This window comes from Ranitomeya imitator, chromosome 1 (genome assembly GCF_032444005.1).
Source record: "Ranitomeya imitator isolate aRanImi1 chromosome 1, aRanImi1.pri, whole genome shotgun sequence".
In the NCBI taxonomy this organism is placed as follows: Eukaryota; Metazoa; Chordata; class Amphibia; order Anura; family Dendrobatidae; genus Ranitomeya; species Ranitomeya imitator.
The window spans coordinates 814,657,495-814,685,073 of record NC_091282.1 but is presented as its reverse complement, the minus strand read 5'-3'; the positions used below and the strand labels follow the sequence as shown (position 1 = coordinate 814,685,073).

Here is a 27,579-nt window from a genome sequence, read left to right as displayed (position 1 = left end):
TGCGCTCGGGTTTTAATCAAAAAGGAATATGCAAGATTGTGTGAATTATAAACAAATAGGGGAGCACCCCTAGATCCCCCGATGATCCACTTTACTATATAGGTAACCGAAACTAACATACGGCTCATACATTTGTGATTATTTACAGGGATAGTGTGAGGGCCTGAGCCAGATGAGCGCCGGAGTCAAGGTCAAGCCAGGGGTTCAAGGTCTTAAAAAAAACATTCCACTCGTCATTCCTGGTAGCTTGAATTCGTTCATACATTGAGGTAATTTTTGACACATTCTAAGGTTTTAATACTAGAGGTTAAGTGTCACGGGGCTACCACAACGGAGAAGAGCCAGAAGACCACAGCGTCTGATTGCTCCTACTCCTGCGCTGAAAAAAAGCACTTCAACTTTTTAAATGGTTATTTCTTTTGGCAGAACAGGGGTTAATCGTCCATGTTGGGAGCTCTGGGAGTCTGAGCTTTCAGCTGAGCTTGGTTAGCCACTCCTATCCCCTATATAATCGGGGCCCTGATTAAAACACATTGTCAGAGCTAGCTTAAGCTTCATTGCTTGTAGGAGAGGTGTTTTTGTAGCTTATATGAGAATGAGTTTGGAGCAGTTATCTGTGACTGTTGCATTGGTTTTTAAGTGTGATAATTCCCTTCCCTCCTCTTTTGTTTTTAACCCATCCTCCACGCACCGGTGCATTCCTCTGTTATATGCGAGTGAATATTTGTATGCCTGGTATTTACAGTTGCCCTTGTTTGCGTTACCTTGTTCGTTAGGTTGGTGTACTGTTGTGTACGGCAGCTCCCCTCTTCCCTGGGTGGGGGATGGGAACAGACGGAGGGCTGATTCAGGAGATAAGGCAAGGGTGAGGCCCCAGCATCTTCACCTTTAGAAGTATCCCGGGGAATAGGGCAAGCTAAGGCGCCCCCTAGTGTTAGGGACCGGGAAGGAGTCCCTGGTGCGGGGGTCACCCGACAGCTGAGTTGTGACATTAAGACTGTTCCGACTGGGTCCACCTTGGAACTGGTGGGATGGCTTTTATGTTTTGTTTTTTTAATCAAAACAGTGTTTATCAAGTACCCCATGTTATTTATGTGCACTATTACTTTTTACTTATACTCCAGTTAATTTCTTTTAGTTTTGCTTTAGTTTCTTGCACTCCATGAATGTAGGAGAGTGGCCTCCCTTTGAGCTTGGCATTACATTTATATAGCTGTCCATTGCCGAGTGTCCATAGTTGATCATGGTCCTGAACGGCCATTGAGATAATTTTCAACACATGGTGTCACGGGATTACCACGACAGTGTGGAGCCAGAAGATAGCAGCGTCTGATTTCTCCTACTCCGGCGTTGAGAAGAAACACTTCTCCTTCATTTTAATGGTGTTTATTCCTTCTGGCAGAACAGGGGTTAATCGGCCATATTGGAAATCTCTGAGCTTGCAGCTGAGCTCAGTTTGCCACTCCTTTCCCCTTTATAATCACAACTCTGATGCAAATCTTGTCAGAGCTAGCATTTGCTGCATGGCTTCAGGAGGGAGAGGTGTTCATATGAGAAGGAGTATTGGAGGAGTTATCTGTGACTGTTGCTTAGTTTGTAAGTGTGGTAATTACCCCATCCTTCTCTATTTTGGTTTAAGCCCCTACCTTCACGCCCCGCACCATTCCTCTGATATATGTGAGTGAATATTTTGTATGCCTGGAGTTTTCTGTTAACCCTTGTTTGCGTTGCCTTGCTTGTCGGGTTGGTGTACTACAGTGCACAGTAGCGCCCCTGTTCCATGGGTGAGGGAAGAGAACAGACAGAAGGCTGACTCAGGAAATAAGGCAAGGGTGAGGCCCCGGCATCTTCACCTTCAGAAGTACCCCAAGGAATAGGGCGAGCTAGGGTGCTCCCTAGAGTTAGGGACAGGGAAGGAGCCCTTGGTCCCAGGTCACCGGACAGCTGTGTCATGACAGAAAAGTTTTAATACTAGAGGTTGGGACCGTCTCGACTGTGGTGGCCTTTACGTTTTTTAATCAAAACAGTGTTTACAATATAGCCCATGTTATTTATATGCACTGTTGCTTTTTACATACTTACAGCAGTTAATATGTTCATTTTGTTTCTATCTTAGGTTTTGTTTACTCAAGGGCCTGTGTGAACATGCTCCTACACTTTGCACATATACGAACTTATACTCTAGTTAATTTCTTTCGGTTTTGCTTAATATTCTATGTGAATTATAGTTCCTGCTTCTGGTGAGAGCGGACGCAGGTTTTAGCTTGATTTACATTGTTATTATTCAATGATCATTGGGATATATCTTAATTATTTGTCAAGATTTGTGATTCTCTTTTGGAGAATTTAGGAGTAAAATACCGTATTCACCATAAAATCTTCTCAGAGCCTTCATTGAGGACACACGAAATCATGGGTGTATGCTGCAGCCACTAGGAGGCTGACACTAAGCAGAAAAAAAGGCTAACTCCTCCTCAGCAGGCTACAACCATTGACTGTCAGAGAGCTAACCAGTTAGTGAGAAAGCGGAAGGAAAGGAGATAAAAGGAGATTACCCTAAATTGAACCAACAATAGCACAAACAAGGGCAGGTGCTGTGTCCCCCAGGAAACTATGGGATGTCCTAAAGCAGTCCCTAGGCTGGGAAAAAAACAGCAACATCAAAATGTAACGTAGGTCAACTGCAGCATGCAGGACTTTGCTGTCCAAGCTGGTATTTGCCAAGCACTGAAGAGAACAGTGTAGGACTAGGAGAAGGTGTGGACCAAGACCAGGAAGCAGTGAAGCAGGTCAAGGGCGAAAAGCACATGAAGCCCCCACTGACATGTGGGAGGAACAGTGATCCTAATAAGGATCAGTCTATGTTTCACTCGGTACGCCCCTAAGATAAGAAAAAAAAAAAAAACAGATGCACTGTGCAACATGGGTCTATGAAGTAGGAAGACCATTTTCAGAAATCACCACAAAGAATTCGAACATCTAAGGAATCTCCTCCTGGAAACGTAGAGATGCAACTCTGCTAAAATCCCGGTTAAGAAGCCATTTCAGGGGATGGAAGGAAGTGCGAATTAACTACGGTATATAAGTAAAGGAAGTAATCATTTTAGAAAGGAGGGATGGGCCTTGACCTAAAATAACTCCATTCCTTGTGGGATGAAGGGTCAAGTTCTTCTGGAAAAGAAAAAGTAACCATTTTAGGAAAGAAGGGGAGCCTCTCTATGGGACAAGTTCTTCTGGAAGGGAATATAAAAGGGGTCTTGACCTCTTAAAAAGTAGGAAGACAAACCAGAGACTAGGTCCGACTTTACAAAAATAAAGGAAGGAGAGAAAGGAAAGGAGAGTGGCAATTATAAAGAAACTTGGTCAGAGAAACCCAGCTGCCTACAAGGCTGTGGCTTCTACAGCCAAAGATGCAAACTAAAAGGCTGAGAATTCTGCAGGAGAAAGGGACCCCGAGAAGGCAGGACTGGACAGTCAGAGTGTCCATGGTACGATTACAGGCTCTCCTGGGCCAGTCTCTAAGACCCTAGGAGAGAAGCGGAACATTGAGCTCAGCCCAAAAGACAAGACTGACCTATTTAGAGTTCTGCTTTGGAGATTATTAAGTCACGGCTATCACAGATGGGGTGGACTCTGAACTTCAAAGGGTTGGTAGAAGGAAGGACTCTGGGTCTTTCCAGGGGTCCTGAACTGTGAGCTCCTTAAAGACAGCTCTCCAATCCGAGAAACAAGTATCCAAGGATACAGCCTGCTACAGATTGGCTGAAGGAAAGTCAATTGAGGAGAGAGGGAGCCGGCTCCTCCCAGTCAGGAGATGCTTCGCCCGAGGGGGAAGAACTAAAGTTTGATCCAGAGATGGACAATCCCGTTCATTGCAAAGGGAAGATCGAGATGCTTCCAGTGTCTCACAAATTTGCCCAACCTGCCCTGAAGAGATGAGGGAGCAGGGAAATGGTCACAGAAGAAACAATCTCAACAGAGAAGGGCCGGATGAAGAAAACTCCATTCACAGGAGAAATAGGCATGATAACGCCTGCCAGGGAGCAGCAAGAGCTGTCTTTTAAAGGGAAGGTTCTGATGAGAATATCCTTACCTGTCTCTGGAGAATAAAAATGAATGACTGGTCACGTGGTGAGCAGAAGAGCACCGGCTAAGAAGAGGCCCTCATGTCCCAAGAGGTGGAAGTTCTCTTGGCGAATGAGATAAAAATGGCAAGAGGGACAACATTGATGAAGTTCCTGTCTAGTAGGAAGTTGACGGCTCCAGCCTGTGGAATCGGGTGCTTAGCTCTTGAGGTGTCTGGAGACCCTCGGTTTGCTCGGTTCCAGACCAGAGACGACCCCGAAAGGAAGGAAAAATGTGAATACTCCTTATGCGGCATAGTGCATCCAGAACTAAGCTACCCAAGCGGAGTCTCCTTACGACTGAATAGTCTTCTGTTTTTGGGAGCTGCCGACAAATTTGAGAGAAAACAGAGATTATGACTCATGTACGTACATTGCTTAGCTAGGTCCAACAACATCATTGAAGGAGCCCCAGAGGGAAACCTTCAGCAGGAATGTGGATAGAGAGAGACCATAAACAGGAGAGGGCCACTGAAAAATGATACAGGATCTCCAGGATGAGAGGGATCCGTTCTCCTGATGGTCGGAGACTTGTTCACTGACTCGAGACATGTCTGTAATACCACCTTGTCTGTTAGCTTGATGGAAGACTCAAGATGGTCATTGTCTGCAGAAACTAAAAAGATGACTGCCGCCAGAAAACAAACAAAAAAAAAACACAAGAAAAAACAGTGGGTCGAGAACTAGATAGTTGGCAGAATAAGCAACCTCTTTCTAGCTGCGGATACGGGAGCTAGTAGATTTTACACACCATGGATGATAGACAGTGAGGCGGTAGGCGGCATAGGTAACCACTCCCATAGCTGTGATCGTGGAGCCCCAGACAGTTCCTGCCATAGGAAAATACCATTCCATAGCTCTGGTCATGGAGATTGGTGGGTCTGAAACACTGCAGTACCAGAAGGTGAACCAATAGGTAACTACTACGTAGTTGCTGTCTGTGGAGCTGGTGGGTCTTACCGACTAATAAGGTGGACCGAGTAAAAGGTGGTTGTTGTCTTGTTTAACATTTTATAACTGCAACTGCAGTAGGGGTCTGAATATGACATGAGTGGCAGTATTAAATAAACGGTTTAAGGCACATCGAGAGAGAGAGAGAGAGAGAGAGAATGAATCTGTGGTCTTGCCTATGTGGAGGGGGAGTGCGTCTCCTGCATATACTACAGATGGGAGCACCCTGACAGGGAATCTGACAGAGGGATCCAGATGTAGGAATATCTGTGGGATCCTTCAGAAAGACAGGGCCAAAGAAGAAAAAAGCCGGATTACTTACCGGTAATGCCCTTTTAATGAGCCACGACAGCACCCACAATGAGAGAGGGATCCGCCCATAGGAACAGGAAACCTACAGAGATAAAAGGGCGGTCCCCCTCTCCTCCTCAGTTGTTTTTCAGAGTACAAGAGGAACCGCCGTTGTTAAATTAGTATAAATATATCCACAATTTGTTTGTATGTTATCTATATTCACCCATGAGAATATCTTGTATTAATAACTATTAGGGTGGGAAGTGACAGGGTGCTGTTGTGGCTCATTAAAAGGGCATTACCGGTAAGTAATCCGGCTTTTTACCCTTCGCCACAACAGCACCCACAATGAGAGATTTTCAGAGAACCTTCACCTGGGTGGGATCACCGTACTAAGGACGGCTCTCCCGAATGCCAAGTCAGATGTAGAAGAGAGATCAAGTCTATAATGTCTATAGAAAGTAGAAGGCGACGACCAGGTTGCGGCCTTACATATGAGCTCGATGGAGATGTCTTTATTCTCCGCCCACGAGGATGATACGGCTCGAGCTGAATGCGCCTTTACTCCCTCTGGAGGATCTTTGCCCTTTGACAAGTATGCAAGATGGATAGCCTCTCTGATCCACCGGGACAAGGTAGCTTTTGTGACCCCGTGGCCTTTCCGGTGACCGTGAAAAGATACAAACAGAGCCCTACTCTGTCTGCAGGACTGGGTTCTCTCTATGTAGCTTAGGACTGCTCTTTTAACGTCTAACATATGCAGTTTCTCTTCCTCTGGATTTAGTGGATTATCGAAAAAGGAAAGTAAGAAAATTTCCTGAGATCTATGGTATTTTGTCGCTACTTTAGGGAGATATGATGGATCTGGTTTGAGAACCACCCTGTCCTGATATGTCATTAAGAATGGAGGGTCTATGGAGAGGGCTTGGATGTCTCCTACTCGTCTGGCCGATGTTAAGGCTATCAATAAAGCTACCTTGTATGTGACATTTTTTAGAGGGATAGAATCTAAGTGCTCAAAGGGAGGTCCAGTTAAGGCGTCTAGAACTAGATTCAAGTCCCAAGGTGGTAGACGTGGGACATGAACCGGAGTACATCGTTCACATGCCCTAACAAATCTTGCTATCCATCTATTACCCGCTACGTTAGCACTATAGAGGGCTCCTAAAGGTACCTTCACACTCAGCGACGCTGCAGCGATACTGACAACGATGTCGATCGCTGCAGCGTCACTGTTTGGTCGCTGGAGAGCTGTCACACAGACAGCTCTCCAGCGACCAACGATCCCGAGGTCCCCGGGTAACCAGGGTAAACATCGGGTTACTAAGCGCAGGGCCGCGCTTAGTAACCCGATGTTTACCCTGGTTACCAGCGTAAAAGTAAAAAAAACAAACACTACATACTTACCTACCGCTGTCTGTCCCCGGCGCTCAGCTTCTCTGCACTCCTCCTGCACTGACTGAGCACAGCGGCCGGAAAGCAGAGCGGTGACGTCACCGCTCTGCTTTCCGGCTGACCGACGCTCACAGCCAGTGCAGGAGGAGTGCAGAGAAGCTGAGCGCCGGGGACAGACAGTGGTAGGTAAGTATGTAGTGCTTGTTTTTTTTTACTTTTACGCTGGTAACCAGGGTAAACATCGGGTTACTAAGCGCGGCCCTGCGCTTAGTAACCCGATGTTTACCCTGGTTACCAGTGAAGACATCGCTGGATCGGTGTCACACACGCCGATCCAGCGATGTCTGCAGGGAGTCCAGCGATGAAATAAAGTTCTGGACTTTCCTCAGCGACCAACGATCTCCCAGCAGGGGCCTGATCGTTGGTCGCTGTCACACAGAACGATTTCCTTAACGATATCGTTGCTACGTCACAAAAAGCAACGATATCATTGACGATATCGTTATGTGTGAAGGTACCTTAAGGCAGACACTTGAACTCTCAAGGTATTAACAGATAATCCCATCTCATGACCTTTTTGTAAAAATTCAAGGATGGCTCTAATAGGAACCTTGTTAGAGAAGGGTTCCGTATGGAAGTTGAGAAATTTCCTCCATACTCTGCTATATATAAGAGTCGTGGATCTCTTCCTACTTAACAGTAAAGTATTAATCAGTTCTTGTGAGAACCCTCTTAATGTTAGTATTTGCCTCTCAAGTTCCACGCCGTGAGGTGGAGGCCCTTTACTTGTGGATGGTAGAATGGACCCTGAGACAGTAGGTCTGGTGTCATTGGCAGAATCCAGGGATCGCAGACTGACATCGCTTGAAGACAGGAGAACCAGGGCCTCTTTGGCCAAAAAGGTGCTATCAATATTACTCTTGCTTTCTCCTCCCTTATTGACAAATGACAAATGGGATTAGCATCATTGGTGGGAAAGCATATGCCAGATTTTAATTCCACGGATACTGGAGCGAGTCTATCGTGTCTGGATTGTCTGCCACATTCAAGGAAGCGAATGCTCGTACCTGTCTGTTGTTCCTGGTTGCAAATAGATCTATCTGCGGAAGACCCCACATGTCCACTATGTTTTTGAATATTTGAGGGTTGAGGGTCCATTCTCCCTGACGTAGCGTGTGGCGACTTAGAAAGTCGGCCCTTGAATTTTCTATACCTCTGATGTGGAGAGCTGTGAGTGATAGAAAATTGAGCTCTGCTAAGTCGAAGAGGTTTGCTGCTGAAGACATCAGACTTTTTGATCGAGTTCCGCCTTGATGATTTAAATATGCGACGACCGTCGTGTTGTCTGACAGGATTTTGATATGAGATCCTCGGAGCTGGGGAAGGAAAAAATTTAAGGCATAATGGACTGCGTTCAATTCTTTCCAGTTGGAGGACTGCTGGATCTCTGATGAATTCCAGCGACCATGATACTTATCCAGATGGGCCCCCCACCCTTCTGGTCCTGCGTCAGTAGTGACTAATTTAGATGGTGTTATTGACCATGAGACTCCTCTGGACAAATGGGTTCTATTTAACCACCAGTGAAGTGACTCCAGCACATCTTTAGATAGAGTAATTTTCGTATTTAAATGACCATGGCAACGAGATTGCGCATGGAGTGTCTGGTGCTGTAGGGCTCTGGTATGGTATTGAGCCCATTGTACGGCAGGAATGCAGGAGGAAAGTGAGCCCAAGAGAGACATGGCATCTCTAAGGGACATTTGAGGTTTTGCCCTTGCCATAGAGATTTTTGAAATTATTGTTAATTTCTTGGATTCTGGTAAAAAGCATTTTTGACTTACAGAGTCCAAAAGTCCAAAACTAGTCCTAGGTTTCCGGATGTAGTCTGGACTTTTTGAAGTTCACTATCCAACCCAAAGCCTGTAACGATGAAATAGTATTAGTCAATCGCTCTTTACACTGAGAGGCTGAATCTCCAATTATTAAAAAATCATCTAGATAAGGTACAATTAGCGTCTCCTGATGACGCAAATAAGCCATCACCTCGAGCATAACTTTTGTGAAAACCAAAAGCCATGGACAGGCCGAACGGCATGGCTGTAAATTGAAAGTGACGGATCCGGCCTTGTAGGACTACCGCCACTCTGAGGTACTGTTGATGCTCCGCATAAATGGGAAGATGGTAGTACGCATCCTTCAAATTTAGACCTGCCATAAAGCACCTAGGAAACAAAAGTTTAATCGTAGATCTTATTGATTCCATTTTAAAGGTATGATTGTACAGAAAAGAATTTAGTCTTTTTAGATTAATTATAGTACGAAAAGTACCATCTGGTTTTGGAACCAGAAATAAAAGGGAATAAAATCCCCTCCCTTCCTGATTTTTTGGTACTTCCACGAGAACATTCTTAGCCAGAAGGCTTAGAATTTCTAATTGAAGCGCTTTTTGCTGTTCCGGCGCTTTCAGTGATGTGATAATGAAAGTATCCTGCGGGAATGTAAAGAATTCTAATTTTAATCCGGATTTTACTAGGCGGAGAATCCACTGATTTGAAGTTACATGTTTCCATTGATGGTAAAAAAACACCGGAATTTCATCATTGATGGTATCTGCCACGTTTAGATGTTTCGGGATTACCGAATAAGGCACCTTTCGGTTTCTCCTTCGTTTCCCAACGCTCTCTTTGCGGCTCGAACGGCCTCCTCCTATTAAATGGCCGTCTCCTAAACGCTCTCCTATAAGGAGGAAGAAACTGTTTAGGGAATCCCTTCCTTCTTTCTCCTGCTTTATTAAGGAGGTCATCAAGAACCTTCCCAAACAGGAACTCACCCTGGCACGGGATTGTACATAATCTTGATTTAGATTGGTTAAAGGGATGGAAAGGCGATGCACAAAGGGCACGTCGGGCTGCATTGACAAGGCCCGCTGATCTTGCTGCCAGCCGCAAGGAGTCCACTGAAGCATCTGTTAAGAATGCTATAGCGCTTTTAATTAAAGGAATTGCTTGCAAGATCTTTTCTCTTGCCACTTTACCCTTAATCTGCTGCTCCAGCTAGTCAATCCATACCAATAGTTACCTAGCTGTGCAAGTACCCGATATGGCGGGTTTAAAGGCCCCTGTATTTGTCTCCCATGACCTTTTAAGAAGAGCTTCAGTCTTGCGGTCTAATGGGTCGAGTAAGATTCCTGCATCTTCCACAGGGAGGGACGATTGTTTTAAGGTGGATGCCACCGCCACGTCCACTTTTGGCACCTTGGACCAAATCTCTAACTCTTCGTCACTGAAGGGGTAATGCCTTTTTGAAGAGGAGGGAAGGAACCCTTTCCCCTGCTTGTCCCATTCTTTTTTTACAAGATCTTTCACGGCAGAGACAACTGGGAAAGTTCGCCGTTTTTTGTGACCTAGGTCTGCGAACATAATTTCCTGGGCCGATTTGACCCCCTTAGTGTCTGGACAACCCATGGTATTCCTTACTGATTTTATAAGGTTATTTATGCTGTCCAGCGGAAAACATGCTCCGCTCTCATCCTCAGAAGAACCAGATGATGATTCCGAGGTGTTAGAGGACCGGATTAACCCCTCTTCTGACTCTGAACTAGAAAGAAGGGGACGGCTTTTACTCCCATGTTTTTTCTGGGACTTTGATCCTAGAGACTGGATCTCCTGTCTAATTATGGCCCTGATGTTAGTGGTGGTAACTGCAGCCTCATCCTTTAGGGTTTGCTGTATCCAATCTTGACACAACCTCTTTGGATATGAATCCGGCAAGGGTTGTATACACAGGGCACATTCTTTATGTTTTGTTTTACTGGTCCTTTTAGCCTATGGGGAGAGGGTAGAGAAGGAAGGGATCAGCTTATAGGTAGAGGATTAAATACACTCACCCAGTGAAGCATTCATTGTACCGGTCTTGGAGGAGGGGACGCTGTGCGGCTTCTAAGTAGATCTGATTCTCTACTCCTTCTAACATGAGTGTCAGACTCCATAACAGGGCGACCACTCTTCTTTCCTGCTGTGGACTTTGAGGCTTTAGCGCTGCTGTCTTCACCATCGCTCACCTGCTCCACCGCTGGTGGATGCTCCTCATGCGTTGGGGACGACATTCCGAGCACAATCGCTCTGTGTCCCGGCTCCATTTTAAAAGGGCGGTGATTTCCGCGCTCCAGGCCGCGAACCGGAAGTGCTTTCACTACTTCCGGTTCAAGCAGGGCAGAGCGCACTTACCCGGAGACGCTGCTGCCGCCGGCCTCTAGAAGCACCGATCCTGCGTCCTCCTCACCATAGGCCGGGCTTAGCGCCCGGAACCTGCCGGGAACGTAATCAGACGAGGGGGGAGGCTGGATACAGTGGCTCCCCCGACACTGCAACTGACGTCGCAGCCCCTGCCGCTCACCAGGAGACCGAACAGGCGGGTGCATGGGTCAGGTATGATGGAGGTGCTCCAACCACCTCGTGCTGTAGGTTATCCAGGGATTTCCGATAGGAACAGGAAACCAACTGAGGAGGAGAGGGGGACCGCCCTTTTATCTCTGTAGGTTTCCTGTTCCTATGGGCGGATCCCTCTCTCATTGTGGGTGCTGTCGTGGCGAAGGGCAAAACTGTGGTTCGCTGGTACAGGGGTTTGCAGGCTAGAAGGGAACTATATGGGGCTACGTCTGAAAATTGGATAGCCTGAACAGGGCCTACCTTGTCTGGAGTGCAAACCCCAATGAGTGGAAGATCCCAGTGCTGGAGGAGGATCACGTATGAGGTGGCAGCTGGAACTGCAAAGGGAAGCTGGAGCTGGCCAGATGCCGAAGACAGTCATGGCTGGAGCTGTGCTAAAGAGCGTAGGGGACCGCGGTCAGTCAAGGCTGGAGCCTGCCATGGGGCGCAGGCAGATGTGACTGTAACTGTTAGGGACCGCAGGCAGCCGCGGCTGGAGCGGAATGAGGGACCGCAGGCCATTTGAGCAATGGTACCGGATGGGAGAAGGGGGCGGAGCCAACCAGAGATCCCGCGCTTTAGAGGCAGTGGAAACACAGGGATTAGTCCAAAAAGGAGCGAGAGGAGTTTCTGCAGCTGAATAGCTAAGGTGCGGTGGGGGAGTGGTCTAAATGGAGATGGGACTAGGCTGAAACCTTTGCTTAAAATTTGAAGGGCACTTGTCCTTTAAAATCCTGTAGATACTGGAGCCACAGCCGCCATGAAGAGGGACTGTGATCCAGACTCCTTCTTCACAGTCTTGAAGTCAATAACAGGAGCCCCTGTAATCCCAGACAGTGCAGAAGACGGTCGCCCTGGATGATGGGGTTGGGAAAAGGCAAGGACCTTCCGCTACGAATTTCCCTGAGACACGCTTTAAGTGTTGGGGGGGTAGGGTCCTGTCTGCCAGACTAGAGAGAGTACGATGTGGATGGCACCACACTGTTCTCTCTGTCTCCTAGGTGGAAAATCAGCATGAGAATTTACACCTCTGTCACCCATGGTCACAAGCTACATCTGGAAAATAAAAATCATTAGTAAAACACAATAAGATGGTAGAGACGGGTCTGACCCGCATCTGGCCTCCTTGGACACTAAGTAAAAGCTGGTTAGCTCTCTGCAAGTTGGTGGATGTACCCCGATGGAGAGGAGTTAGTCTTTTTTTTTTTTTCAGCCTAGTGTCAGCCTCCTAGTGGCAGCAGCATACACCCATGGTTTCCTGTGCCCCCCCCCCCCAAAGAAGCGATAGAAAAAAAGTAAAATTAATTCTCCCAAAATGGCAAAACCATCCATGTCCTGCCAGATCTCAGCACAAGACTCTAGTTTGCCATTCAGATTCTGTACAACTTAAAATTTTCCCACTCTCAGGGTTCGGTCTCACAACATTTTCTTTTTCACCAAAAGCTCTTAGACTGAAAATAAACAGCACTTGGGCTAATGTTATTCAATGGGGCAGTCATCCCCATTTTTTTTCACTTACTGAGTCTGTGTATGAATAAAAACAAATAATAATAATAATAAAAAAAAACAACAACAGTAAGCTCTAGTTTCTTCCGTAACTTGGATGAGACTCGCCCATTTAAATCTATGGGTGTTAAAAGAAAAGAAAAATCTCATGCTATATGGAGCCACAGCACAGCATCTGATTTTTAAGGAAACATTGCAATTCTGTAACATAGGAAACTGCATATGGTCCTATAAATTATTAATAGCTGCTGCTATAAAAAAAATAAAACCAAAAGAGATTGTATGCTAATTGCACATAAATGAGAAAAAAAATCGTCCAACTTTTCTGGATACATTTTTATTTTGATAAATTTGCTTGTGTGAACCTAACCGCACAGTCAGAGCGTGAAAATTTCAACAGATTATGAGCTTATTCTGGGAAAATTAAGGTAAAACCTATGTCCCTGAAATACTGAGAAAACTTATAATTTTCACTTTTTAGGCTTAGTGGTTAATTCAATGTGAAACTGCTCATTCTTTTACCCATTTAGTATTAAAAAATTCTGTGACAAACACAAGCGTGTCCTGCATCACATGATGCCCCTTAAGGTACCGTCTCACAGCGGCACTTTGGTCGCTATGACGGCACGATCCGTGACTCTCCAGCATCGCACCATTATCGCTCCAGCGTCATACACTGCTGTCACACTTTGCAATGCACGACGCTGGAACGATAATTTCATGACGTGTTTGCGATGTAGAAGCCGTTGGTTACTATGCTCACATCGTATACAATATCGTGCACACCTTTGTTACACGATGCGATCATGCCGCCACAGCGGGACACTAGACGACGAAAGAAAGTTTCAAACGATCTGCTACGACGTACGATTCTCAGCGGGGTCCCTGATCGCAGTAGCGTGTCAGACACAGCGAGATCGTAAGTATATCGCTGGAACGTCACGGATCGTGCAGTCGTAGCGATCAAAATGCCACTGTGTGACGGTACCCTTAGAATCACTGAAAGGTACGGAAGGAGAGATCTTTTTGCTGTCACTTGCCGCTCTAATACTGCACAGATTCATGTAGGATCAAACACTTGATGCTGATAAATGTCAGCTTATATATCTTTATAGGAGTCAAATATGTGTATTCTTATATGTGGAGTCCTTACTAAGAGCAGATTATTTATTTAAAAAAAAAGCCATAAAATCTACATTTTTCTTCTAAAAGTTTTTTTTATTCCATTCAAGCATGCAGCATCCCCTAGACTTTGTCATTCATAAATTAAAAGAAAATCAGAGTCTTACCTTTGCCTTTTCTTAGTAGGATCATAAATGGCCTGCTCTAGAAATACTATAGTTGCCCTCTTATGTTTTGAATCAACCATTTTGACCTGTTACAAAAAAATAGTTTAGTACCTCCAATATACAGTACAGAAAGTCACACCAAATAACCATCCATCTGTATGGTCTTACCAATGATGGCCAGTAAGGGTAATGCTGATATTTACACCAGGCAAAGGACCCTGGTATAATTGCAGCCTCTTCTAAATGAAAAGAAAGAAGACGGTAACAAAATAATGTTAATGCCAGGCAAGAGGAAGTGGAGATAAAGAAAGAAGACTTAAGTCCATGAACCAACATCATCTTACTGTAAGAGAATTTTCACTAAATGTTCCCTTAGGCTACGTTCACATGGTCAGTATTTGGTCAGTATTTTACCTCAGTATGTGTAAGCCACAACCAGGAGTGGGTGATAAATACAGAAATGGTGACAAGTTTCTATTATACTTTTCCTCTGATTCTTCCTCTCCTGGTTTTGGTTTACACATACTGAGGTAAAAAACTGACCAAATACTGAGCGTGTGATCGTGAACGGAAAAGGACCAGTCACCTATCTGAAAAAATGCTTGCATGTCCCAAGAAATACCAATTCTAAGGCACCTTTTATTTGAACTTTGCATTACGCATCCCCTAAATTGGGCCTCCCCGCTCCCCTTTCCACTTGTTAATATGGGTGCGGACTAAACAATGTAGTGACATGCCCCTTTGACAAGATGAATGATAACAGAGTGATGAATTTGCATTTTAAGTTAAGATTTTTTTAAAAATTGCTACAACACCGCAGCAGAGAACGGTGCCTACTTAAGCTCAAAGTCATCTTTTTATTTCATTTATACAATTTCCCAGGAGGAATAACAAAGGAAGGACACAATGCAGAGAAACATGCATCAAAATTGTTATTTTATGGGAAGTGCACCAATTTTTAATTCATTGATCCCAGGTCATACACTGGTCTACATCGTGCCACAAGTCACCACAACGGGGATCTGTGACAACTGTAAATCGCTGCCTGTATCAGTCATGGGCAGCCACAGGATTAAATACAAGTGGGGGGATCAGACAGCAACCCCTTACCGACCTCCGCCGTACTATTACTGCGGAGGTCGCTACCCCCGCTTTGATGCGGGCTGCGGCAGTGAGAAATCGCGATTTACCCGCCGCTATTAACTAGTTAAATGCCTCTGTCAAACACTGACAGCGGCATTTAACTAGCACTTTCGGCCATCAGGCCGGAAATGAGCGCATCGCCGACCCCAGTCACATGATCGGGGTCAGCGATGCGTCGGCATAGCAACCAGAGGACTCCTTGAGACCTCTATGGTTGCTGATGCCGGCTTGCTATAGCAAGCCTGTAATTCAGCTACATAGGAGCGATCTGATGATCGCTGCTATTTAGCAGAGCAAATCAGGCTATGCCAGCTTCTAGCCTCCCATGGAGGCTATTGAAGCATGGCAAAAGTAAAAAAAAAAAAAAAAAAAAGTTTAAAAAAAATATGAAAAAAATTAAAAAAAAAAATTATAAAAGTTTAAATCACCCCCCTTTCGCCCCATTCAAAATAAAACAATAAAAAAAATAAAAATAAAACCTACACATATTTGGTATCGCCGTGTTCAGAATCGCCCGATCAATAAAAAAAGCATTAACCTAATCGCTAAACAGTGTAGCAAGAAAAAAATTTGAAACGCTAGAATTAGTTTATTGGTCGCCGCGACATTGCATTAAAATGCAATAACGGGCGATCAAAAGAGCGTATCTGCACTAAAATGGCATAATTAAAAAAGTCAGCTCGGCACGCAAAAAAATAAGCTCTCACCTGACCCCAGATCGCGAAAAATGGAGACGCTACGGGTATTGGAAAATTGCGCCATTTTTTTTTTTTTAGCAAAGTTTGGAATTTTTTTTCCCTACTTAGATCAAACGTAACCTAGACATGTTTGGTGTCTATGAACTCGTAATGACCTGGAGAATCAAAATGGCATTTAGTGAACCTAGCAAAAAAGCAAAACAAAAAACAAGTTTGGGATTGCACTTTTTTGCAATTTCACCTCACTTGGATTTTTTTTCCCGTTTTCTAGTACACGACATGCTAAAACCAATGAGGTCGTTCAAAAATGCAACTTGTCCCGCCAAAAACAAGCCCTCACATAGCCATATTGACAGAAATTTTTTTTTAAAAAAAAGTTATGGCTCTGGGAAGGAGGGGAGCAAAAAACGAGAACGCAAAAACCGAAAAGGGCAAAGTCATGAAGGGGTTAAAATACATGTATACAAACAGTACCAATAGAATCTGAATACAACAAGACGAGGGAAAAAAAAAAGCTGTTGGCAGGCACAACCTTTCAGCTTACCTTTCTGCAGCTTAACTACCGGCAGTTGTACATCTTCTGTATCATCCTGCGATGAAAAGATGGCACTCACATATTCAGGAGAGATGTCCATAGACAGCTCAGATGAGGAGAATCCTGGGGAAAAATTACATAAATATAATGAGAATGCAAGCCCAAAGAAAGTAGTTTACAAAGTGAGGCATGGATATCGGTTCATCCGCATCCAAAGTAGAAAGATGGCTTGCTTTTGAATTATTACTTTGCATTTTCATCTCCCTCTTCCAAAAACTTTGTGTTTGTATATGGCAGCTATCAGGGTACCAGTCTGTTGAGAAGCTACAGATTTACAGCCCTCACCATACAGCGATCAGGGGAATCCTGCTCCAGTTTGTATACCAGTCCCCGATACAGGCCTAGTTGGTTCAGGTCCAGATACAGCACAGCAGCGCCCATACTGCATCGATCATTCTCTGTTCTTGGTAATGTCATCTGGCTCTGAACCTAGGCACCGGATCCCAGGACTGTTGGGTTGTGCAGATCTAACAAAATAATGTTTCAAGAATGCCATGATGGCAGGGATGAGCAGCAGGGCTGCGGTCAGGTCTAGTACTACACAACAGTATTTAGTCCAAGCATTTTTATGGGAACCTGATCAAGTTAGATTTTATCATGCAAAAACTAGTGAATAAAACAATTAAAAAAATAAAAAAGTACATATCTGTATAACTTAGAAATAAGGTTTGTCTGTAAAATTGCAGACTTTTGTTCAATCTTTGTTAAAATTCAATAACACTTAGAGAGAAAAAATAAGCAAAGCGTTTCGATGGCAATCCAGCGATCTTTATCCAGGCTACGAACCATTTTTGTAATTTGTTGTAGGCATCACATCAGACCAGGATGGAGTGCCATGCTCCTCACAGATTTGGACACTGCACCTTCACGAAAGAATTTCCAATGTCTGGACAATTACTGTTAAGTTAAAGATGATTTGTGTAAAATTGAGAAAAGGGGGAGTGCGGAAGAACAAGTTTGTTTTTTTCTTTCTTCATTTTATTTCATATTTTGCAGCGCTTTACAGACATTCTCATTAATTTGCCAATTGATACTCACAATCTAAATTCCATGTAAGTAGAACTTGAAGCATATGATGAAACCAGAGTACCCGGAGGAAACCCATGTCAACACAGGGACAACATACAAACTCCTTCCAGATGTTGCCCTTGGTTGGATTAAAATATAAAATTATTCTACCATTCTGATGTCATACATTAATTGGTCTACACGTAGATGGCACTCCTGCACTGGAAAATTGGAAGATTAAGTTTGATACAGTTCCTTCAACACCTTAACGCAGTGTTCCCCAAGTCTGGTCCTCAAGAGCCACCAACAGGTAGCCACCAATATGGTCTTTTAGAATTGTTACATTCAATAGATGGTGCTAGAGTTTAATTCGTCGTCGTCTCTGAAGAGTCTATAAGCATATTCCCTATACAAGACATTCAAAATAAATTACGTTATCTAGTGGTACATTTTGTTTGACAACTTGCGTTTATTGTGAAAATATTGGAAATTTGGTGAAAATTTTGAATATAACAATTTTCAAACTTAAATTCTTATGGCCTTAACCCCTTCCCGATATTTTCAGTACATGTACGTCACAATCAGGAAGGACTTCCTGACTGATGCAGTGCATGGCGATGGTCTGCACACAGGGAGCTGTGAGCTGGTGATCGCTGCTGGGTGTCAGCTGTTACCCATAAACAATTATGAAGAAAAACCAATAATAAAAGTACACATTTGGCATCACCGTGTCCGGAATGAACCAACCTATAAAATTGTCCCACTAGTTAACCCCTTCTGTGAACACTATAAAAAAAAAAACGGAGGCAAAAAATGATGCCTTATCATCAGGTCGCCAAAGAAAAAGTGGAATAAAACGTGATCAAAAAGACGAATGTAAATAAAATGGTACCGCAAAACAACTCCATCAGATGAAAAAAAAAAAAAAAAAGCTATAGCGGTCAAGACTAAAGCGATGCAAAAATAATTATTTTTTCTATAAAATAGCTTTTATTGTGTAAAAGCAACAAAACATAAAAAAGATATAAATGTGGTATCGCCATAATCGCACTGAACCGAAGAATAAAGCTGCCTTTATCAATTATACCATACGTGGAACAGCATTAAAAAAAAAAAAAAGCGATTCCTGCATTGCTCGTTTTTGTTTATTCTGCCTTCCAAAAAATCGGAATGGAACGCGATAAAAAAATGTAATGAGCCCAAATATGGTACCAATAAAAATGTCAACTCGTCTCGCAAAAAACAAGTCCACACTTGACTGTCAGCAGATATATGGAAAAATTATAGCTCTCTGAATAGGACAATACAAAATCTAGTTTTTGCAATAAAAAGCACCTTTTTGTGTGTGACAGCAGCCAAACATAAGAAACCGATATAAATCTGGTATCGCTGTAATCGCACCGACCTGAAGAATAAGGTCGTCTAATCACTTATACCGCACGAGGGACGGCATAAAAAATAAAACCAATTTTCCACTAGCTGTTGATTTTTTTTCATTCTGCCTCCCAAAGATCGCAGTAATGCTGGGCACACATTTTATCCTGCGCTTACACTGGAGTTTCCTGGTAAATCTCTGAAATACATGACTCAGACAGAACCCCTGGCGGAAGATTCCCTATAATGAGGCAGATGGAGGCACTGTGGACCCGTCTAGCCTATGATCTGGTGGTGTCTATCTTCTTATAAGGATTGCATAAAAGTGCCATCAGCCACAGTTTTGTGCACCTCTGAAAAAAAAGAACATAGCTGAATAAAGGCCAGACAGCGTCCAGAGTAAGGGTATGTGCCAACGATCAGCAATTGCTGCGGGTTTGACGCTGCGTATTTATGCAGCGTCAAACCTGCAACGGCCAGATGTGACAACATAGTGGATGAGATTTCAAGAAATCCCATGTACACCATGTGTCCACAGATGCCTGCGGATCACCCACGGAGACTGACATGCGGAGCATTTCACCAATAGAATGTATTGGATGTGGTACATCTGCATGGTTCAGTGAATACATGGGGATTTCCATGCGTTCAATAAAAAACAGGGCTTTGAACGCAGCGAGTATATGCTGCATTCAAAGCACTGCTAATTCCGGATCATGGGCACCCGGCCTAACTCTGCTGCCTCATTATAGCGAGTGTCTCCCTCAGGGGTTTCATTTGAATGTCACTCGAAGATTTAAAGGGAACACCCGTTTGAGTGGCCAGCGTAGCGTGCCGGATAACTTATGTAACATGTTCCCAACAAAAGCTTCAACTCAATCCATAAAAAAAACAAGTCCCCACTCACGTCAGTCATCTGTTAACAAAAATATAGGGGATTTCCAAGTTACTGGTAGCACAAAGGCTCTAAAAAAGCTAAATGGCCCTCACCCCAAAAGAAATTCAGCAAATTTTGCGTTCCCAAGTTCAAATGCCCCCCTCCCTTCTGAGCCCAGCGTGCCTAATCCATATTTAGCATCCACATTTGGCATTTCTTTAGCGATTACAGCCGGCCTAATTTACAGGTGCACGAGCTGGGCACAATGTACTGGCCACTACAACGGCAGTTTGCAATTTTCCCTCAGCAACATCCACGGCTGCTTGTTTCTGGAAAACTCTCATGGAGCTAAAATCGTCACAACATATGTAGATAAATTCACAAAGGGGTAGAATTTCCAAAATGGGGTCACTTGAGGGGGAATTCTGCTTTTCTAGCACTTAGGGGCTCAGCATATGGAGTCTGCGAACTATTCAAATAAATTCTCCAGGATGCCTCCTGTATAACAGTACTGCTTAGCCATACGACGAGACTCGGGAGGGACAGAGTGCTATTTACCAATAGGGCTCCATCCTTCCAGAGTCTCAGCATATGGCTAAGCAGTATTATACAGCCACATTTATGGTATTTCTATGTTCAGCAGAAATTGTGGGACAAATTTTGGTGCCATTTTTACACATTTCCCAGTGTGAAAATGTAAAATGTGGGGCTAAAACAAAATTTTGGTGGTATAAATATATATTTTTTCTTTATTGCCCAATTGTATAAAATTCTGTGACAAGCCTGTGGTGTCAATATGATCACTGCACTCCTAGATGAATTCATTAAGAGGTGTAGTTGGTAAAATAGGGTCTCTTATTCTATTTTAGCACCTCAGGGGTTCTGCCAATGTGACATGTCACCCTCAAACCAATCCAGCAAAATGTGAAGTCCAATATGGAGCTCCTTCCCTTCCGAGCATTGCACTGTGCCTCAAAAGTAGTTTTCGACTTCATATGGGGTATTGGCGTACTCAGGAGGAATAACAGAACACATTTTGGGGTCTATTTTCTCCTGCTATCCTGGAAAATAAAAAAAATTGGGGCTAACTTAACATTTTGTGGGAAAATTTAGATTTTTTTTTTTTTAATATTTTCACTGCTCTACGTTATAAACTTCTGTGAAACAGCTGGGGATTCAAGGAGCTCACCACACATCTAGATACATTCCTTGATGGGTCTAACTTCAAAGAAGGTGTCACTTGTGGGTGTTTTCCACTGTTTAGGCACATCAGGGGCTCTTGAAACAAGACATGACACGAGCAGACCATTCCATCAAAGTCTGCATTCCAAAACGTTCATTCCTATTTTTAGGAGCCCTGTCGTGAGCCTAAACAGTATTCTACCCCCACATATAAGGTATCTGCGTACTGATGAGAAATTGCACAACAAATTGTATGGTGCAATTTCTCCTGTTAACCTTGTGGCACTGGCAGTTATAACATGGCAGTTAGACAGGGCAGGAGACAGATAAGACAATCTAAATCTATTCCCTGTTCATTTGGAACATAACAAATATTCACCATATGTATTTGTATATTCTATATCCTGGCTGCCGCATTCACTCACATTCACTGCCATTGCATTAACTCTCTACACTCCATCCATATCGGCCCCTCTGTCCTTGCCTCTCCTATCTATAGCACTCATGCTCTGTTCACATTGCTCAACAGCACAGATCCATTCAGTCCCACCATCCAACACAAGAGACGCTCTCACAAATTACAACCATCTGCTCACTCTTTCTATCCTTCTTCTCCTAGTCGCTGGAGACATCTCTCCCAACCCCGGCCCCCCATGTTATAGCCAGTCAAACCTCCCAACTCCAACACTCAGAAACCCCTCTAACCTTATTAATATTCCATGCATGCCTTCTGTCTTTTTCATTTGTGCCCTTTGGAATTCTCACTCTGTGTGTAATAAACTCTCCTTCATCCATGACTTCTTCCTTTCTAATTTTCTTAATCTCCTGGCTCTTACTGAAACCTGGATCCAGCAGTCAGACACCACCGCTGCTGCTCTTTCATATGGTGGACTACATTTCTCTCATACCCCAAAATCGGACAACAGAGCAGGTGGAGGCGTTGGTCTGCTCCTTTCACCCAAATGTGCCTTCCAAGTTATCCCACAAGTACCCTCACTTGTCTTCCCTTCCTTTGAGGTCCATGCTGTCAGACTCTACATCCCTTTCTCCATGCGATTGGCGGTGGTGTATCATCCTCCCGGCCCCTCTCATCAGTTCCTGGATCACTTTGCCACCTGGCTTCTACACTTTCTCTCCTGTGACACCCCCACGCATCACCATTATGGGTGATTTCAACATCCCCATTGCTTCTCCCCTCTCCCCATCTGCTTCTCACCTTTTATCTCTAACCTCCTCTTTCGGCCTCTCACAGAATACTAACTGTACAACGCATGAAGATGGAAACTCCCTTGACTTGGTCTTCTCCCGCATTTGGTCTTCTCCCGCTTTTGCTCCGTGGATGATTTCACAAACTTCCCTCTCCCGCTCTCTGACCACAACCTTCTTTAATTCTCTATTAAGAACTGCCATCCCACTCAGGTCACCCCCACTTTCCACCCTTATAGAAACATACAGGCCATTAACACCCAGAAACTTATGAAGAGCTTGCAGTCCTCATTGGCCCCAATCTCGTCCATCTCATGTCCTGATTCTGCTCTGAAGCATTACAATGAAACCCTGCAAATTGCCCTGGATGAAGCTGCTCCTCCTATACATAAAACAATCCAGCACAGACGGCGACAACCGTGGCACACGCTGCAAACACGTTTCCTGCAGTGGTGCTCCAGGTGCGCCGAACGTCTGTGGAGAAAATCTAATCTACCCGAAGATTTCATCCATTATAAGTTCATGCTAAAAACGTACAACTCTGCCCTTCACCTCTCCAAAGAAACCTATTTCAACACCCTCATCACCTAGCTGTCCAATAACCCTAAACGTCTCTGACACTTTCCAGTCCCTACTCAACCCAAGAGTGCAGGCCCCAACCACAGATCTCCACGCTGACGATCTGGCCAATTACTTCAAAGAAAAAATTGACCACACTCGACAGGAAATAATTTCCCAATCTCTTCATACCATGCACTGTCCTCCCTCCCCCACTGCATCGAGTTCACTCTCTGACTTTGAACCAGTTACAGAACAAGAAGTAATCAGGCTCCTTGCATCTTCTCGCCCAACCACTTGCACCAGTGACCCCATTCCGTCACATCTCCTCCAGTCCCTTTCCCCAGCTGTCACCTCTCACCTAACAAAAATATTCGACCTTTCTCTCACTTCCAGTATTTTTTCATCCTCATTTAAGCATGCCATCATACATCCATTACTTAAAAAAACATCTCTCGATCAAAACTGTGCCGCTAATTATAGACCTGTCTCTAATCTTCCCTTCATCTCTAAACTCCTCGAGCGCCTGGTCCACTCCCGTCTTACCCGCTATCTCTCAGATAACTCTCTTCTCGACCCTCTTCAATCTGGTTTCTGCTCTTTACACTCTACTGAAACTGCCCTCACTAAAGTCTCTAATAATCTACTAACAGCTAAATCTAATGGTCACTACTCCATGCGAATTCTCTTGGATCTCTCCGCAGCATTCGACACTTTGGATCATCAGCTCCTCCTCACTATGCTCCGCTCCATCGGCCTCAAGGACACCGTTCTCTCCTGGTTCTCCTCCTATCTCTCTGACCGCTCCTTCACTGTATCTTTTGCGGGTTCCTCCTCCTCTCACCTTCCCCTTACTGTTGGGGTTCCTCAAGGTTCAGTCCTAGGCCCCCTCCTCTTCTCTTTGTATACTGCCCCTATTGGACACACAATCTGTAGATTTGGTTTCCAGTACCATCTCTATGCTGACGACACCCAATTATACACTTCTCCTGATATCACACCGACCTTTTTAGAAAACACCAGTGATTGTCTTACCGCTGTCTCTAACATCATGTCCTCCCTCTATCTGAAACTGAACCTGTCTAAAACTGAACTCCTCATGTTCTCTCCCTCTACTAACCTACCTTTGCCTGACATTGCCATCTCCGTGTGCGGTTCCACCATTACTTCAAAGCAACATGCCCGCTGCCTTGGGGTAATACTTGATTCCGAGCTTTCATTCACCCCCCACATCCGATCACTGGCTCGCTCTTCTTATCTGCATCTCAAAAACATTTCTAGAATTCACCCTTTTCTTACTTTCGACTCTGCAAGAACTCTTACTGTTTCACTTATTCATTCTCGTCTGGACTATTGTAACTCTCTACTAATCGGCCTCCCTCTTACCAAACTCTCCCCGCCCCAATCTGTCCTGAATGCTGCAGCCAGGATCATATTCCTCACCAACCGTTACACCGATGCCTCTACCTTGTGCAAGTCATTACACTGGTTACCAATCCATTTAAGAATCCAGTACAAAACTACTACCCTCATCCACAAAGCACTCCATGGCACAGCACCACCCTACATCTCCTCTCTGGTCTCAGTCTACCACCCTACCCGTGCCCTCCGCTATGCTAATGACCTCAGGTTAGCATCCCCAGTAATCAGAACCTCCCACTCCTGTCTCCAAGACTTTACACGTGCTGCGCCGATTCTTTGGAATGCACTACCTAGGTTAATACGATTAATCCCGAATCCCCACAGTTTTAAGCGTACCCTAAAAACTCATTTGTTCAGATAGGTTAATGCGTTGAGTCGGTAGGCCAAACTATCCCTGTGTGGCCCATTCAAAAAACAAAAACAAAAAAAAACCCATAATCAGGTTCCTCGCACCATGTTCTCATACACTTTATGCCAGGGGTGTTAAACTGCATTCCTCGAGGGCTGCAAACAGGTCATGTTTTCAGGATTTCCTTGCATTGCACAGGTGATCATTTAATCACCTGCAGAGAATGATTCCAGCACCTTGTGCAATGCTAAAGGTACCGTCACATTAAGCGACGCTGCAGCGATCTAGACAACGATGCCGATCGCTGCAGCGTCGCTGTTTGGTCGCTGGAGAGCTGTCACACAGACCGCTCTCCAGCGACCAATGATCCCGAAGTCCCCGGGTAACCAGGGTAAACATCGGGTTACTAAGCGCAGGGCCGCGCTTAGTAACCCGATGTTTACCCTGGTTACCATTGTAAAAGTAAAAAAAAAAAACAACAAAAAAAAAACACTACGGGGGGCGTGGCTATGTAGTGAAGGAGAGAGGACGCACTGCGAGAGAGCTCCCCAATCCTTCTAAATATCCTGCACCAAGACCCCTGCATACGGTGATATATTCACCACCGCCGAACCCCCTTGACTCCAGGCGACTCTCCGGGACCCTGCCGAGAGATTGATTTGGCCGGGGAGCTGCGGGAACTAAAGATCTCGGGACCCGCGGCTGGGAAGCGGCCATCTTGGGCAGAGCGTGCTTTGTGAGGAGAAGCGCGGTGCCGCTCTGAATCAGGACCGGGCCGCGCTCTGATCACCAGGCGATTACCGGCACCAGCGGTGAGCGCTGAGAGCTAGCGGTGCACCGGGTGAGTGAGAGACTGGGACGGAGGTGGTGCCTGTGTGGGGCGGCTGTCACCCTCAGAGCGCGCGCTTCGGCAGTTGAAGACGCGGCGCCATCTTAATATCTCTGCAGCACTGTAGGAGTGGGGGTGCGAGCACATATCCTGGACACATTGGGAGGACGCGCGGTGTGTGCCCTGGAAGATTGGGCCCTGCGCTCCTCATATATAAGACACTCCACTTCTCGGTGCCATTACTCCTGAGGGCTTTGGATCCCTCTTTTGGCTGCTGACACTGCAGGCACAGTGAACCTTCCCTGGTGCGTGGCATCCCAGTGGAACTTTGAGATTGCCCACTTATAACTTAAACTTCAGTTTGCTGCAATCATCATCCTGTGATAACTTTGCTGGGCTTACATATATATACTGTGACTCTGACCTTGCTAATCATGCAGCGCACTAAGGGCTCAGGGGCAGCTGACAAACTGAAGGAATTTGCCAGAATTGATCCCTCTGACAACACACGTAACCTGAGAAATAACCCCTCTCAAATGCAACGCAAAAATCGTCCCTCTGATGGTACTGAGGGAAGTGAACAGGAGGAACTGACGCTTAAACAAGCGTCGGACCAGTTAATGCAAGCTATTTCCCTAACCAGAACATCTCTCACTGAGAAGATAGAGGATGTACACACCGAGGTGGGACGTCTCCGTCAAGATATGCAGACTATGAAGGGACGCATTACAGAAGTAGAGGAGAGGGTATCACATGTGGAAGATACCATCACACCCATGGAGGCCAAGTTGACAAAAGTAGCCGGCTCTATAAATGCCTGGAAACAAAAGGCAGATGACCTAGAGAACAGACTGCGCCGGAATAATATCCGTATCATTGGTCTGCCGGAGCGTTCAGAGGGTCAACAACCTGAGGCATTCCTGGAGGGGTGGCTCAAATCTTCTCTGGGAGATGAATTCTCATCAACATTTGCTGTGGAAAGAGCCCATCGAGTACCCACAAAATCTCTTCCTCCCGGGACCCCTCCTAGACCTTTTCTGGCACGGATCCTCAATTGCAAGGATAGAGATACTATTTTACGGTTGGCACGGCAAAAAAGCCCTATTAAATTCGATAATGCTGTAATCTCGATCTTCCCAGATTTCTCCGTGGAACTTCAAAAACAAAGGGCCAGATTTATGGAGATCAAGAAGCAACTCAGAGACAAAAATATCATCTATTCAATGGTCTTCCCGGCCCGGCTCCGTGTTGTCTACAAGGGTTCTTCGGTGTTTTTCACGGATCCGGCGGAGGTGACCGAATGGCTACGATCTCATGGGGAGTCTTGAGTAAAGGAATCCTAAATATGTTTAGTCAAGTAGAACTCTTTGGATTACTAAATAAGGAGCTCTCTCTGGAGAAGTCCAGACTACCAACTATACCGGACGCTGAATCCAGCAGGGGTATCCCCTTATTTCTTTAACAATGGGAGCACAAGACGTTGCTCCTATACTGTTTGGTTTTTGTTCAATTTTTCTTTTTTTACTGGTTTTCTCTGTTATTTAAGTAGAAACTGCCGTCGACAATGCTATTGCTTCCTATATACCACCTTTGATCTTTGCCTGAATAATAGCATGTATCATATTTGGATGAATAGACATGGGGTCTGAAATAGTGTGCATGACATGGAATATACGAGGCATCAAATCCCCCCGAAAGAAAATTAAGGTTTTCTCGCAAATCAGGCACTACCACCCTCACATAATAGCCCTTGTGGAGACTCATCTGACCAGAGATACGGCTCGATATATACAGAAGCCGTGGGTACAATGGTACATACATGCTTTCCACACCAGCTACTCGAGAGGAGTTTCATTGTTAATACATAGAGATGTTAGGTGGGAAGCTAAGGAGGCTCGAAGAGACCCTGATGGCCGATTTGTATTTGTGCATGCATTAATCAATTCTAGCGAATATGTGATTTTATGTGTCTATAACCCTCCCCCTGCTAGTATGTCAGTTCTCCGGATGGCAATGAGCTTTGCTCTAAATTATCCGGACGCACAAGTCATTTGTATGGGAGACTTTAACTTAGTTATGGATAATAGCCTTGATAAATTGAGACTAGATGACGGGGGATCTGGGGAGCCCCCCTCTTCGGCCCCGACCCAATTGGCATCATTTATAGAGAGTAGTGGATGGCTTGACCTGTGGCGGATACGTCACCCTGGAGTGCGGGGATACACCTGTCACTCATCTACTAGACAATCCCTATCCCGCATAGATTACATATTTGGTTCTAGTGGGCTGGTAACATGGGTGGATAACGTGGAACACGGTAATAGGGGGATATCGGACCATAGTCCGATT

At 44.9% G+C, this 27,579-nt stretch overlaps 1 protein-coding gene across 6 annotated transcripts in view; it reads right to left on the bottom strand.

The window, feature by feature from the left end:
- Positions 1-27,579, bottom strand: part of PWWP3A (PWWP domain containing 3A, DNA repair factor) — a 117,468-nt gene that overhangs the window by 40,080 nt on the left and 49,809 nt on the right. For all 6 annotated transcript variants that reach the window (XM_069739613.1, XM_069739638.1, XM_069739629.1 and 3 more), the window contains 3 exons: positions 16,375-16,488; positions 14,158-14,228; positions 13,990-14,075 (listed from right to left, as the gene is read on the bottom strand). In XM_069739613.1, coding sequence (XP_069595714.1) covers positions 13,990-14,075; positions 14,158-14,228; positions 16,375-16,488 — 271 coding nt within the window. The remainder of the gene's footprint in view (positions 1-13,989; positions 14,076-14,157; positions 14,229-16,374; positions 16,489-27,579) is intronic.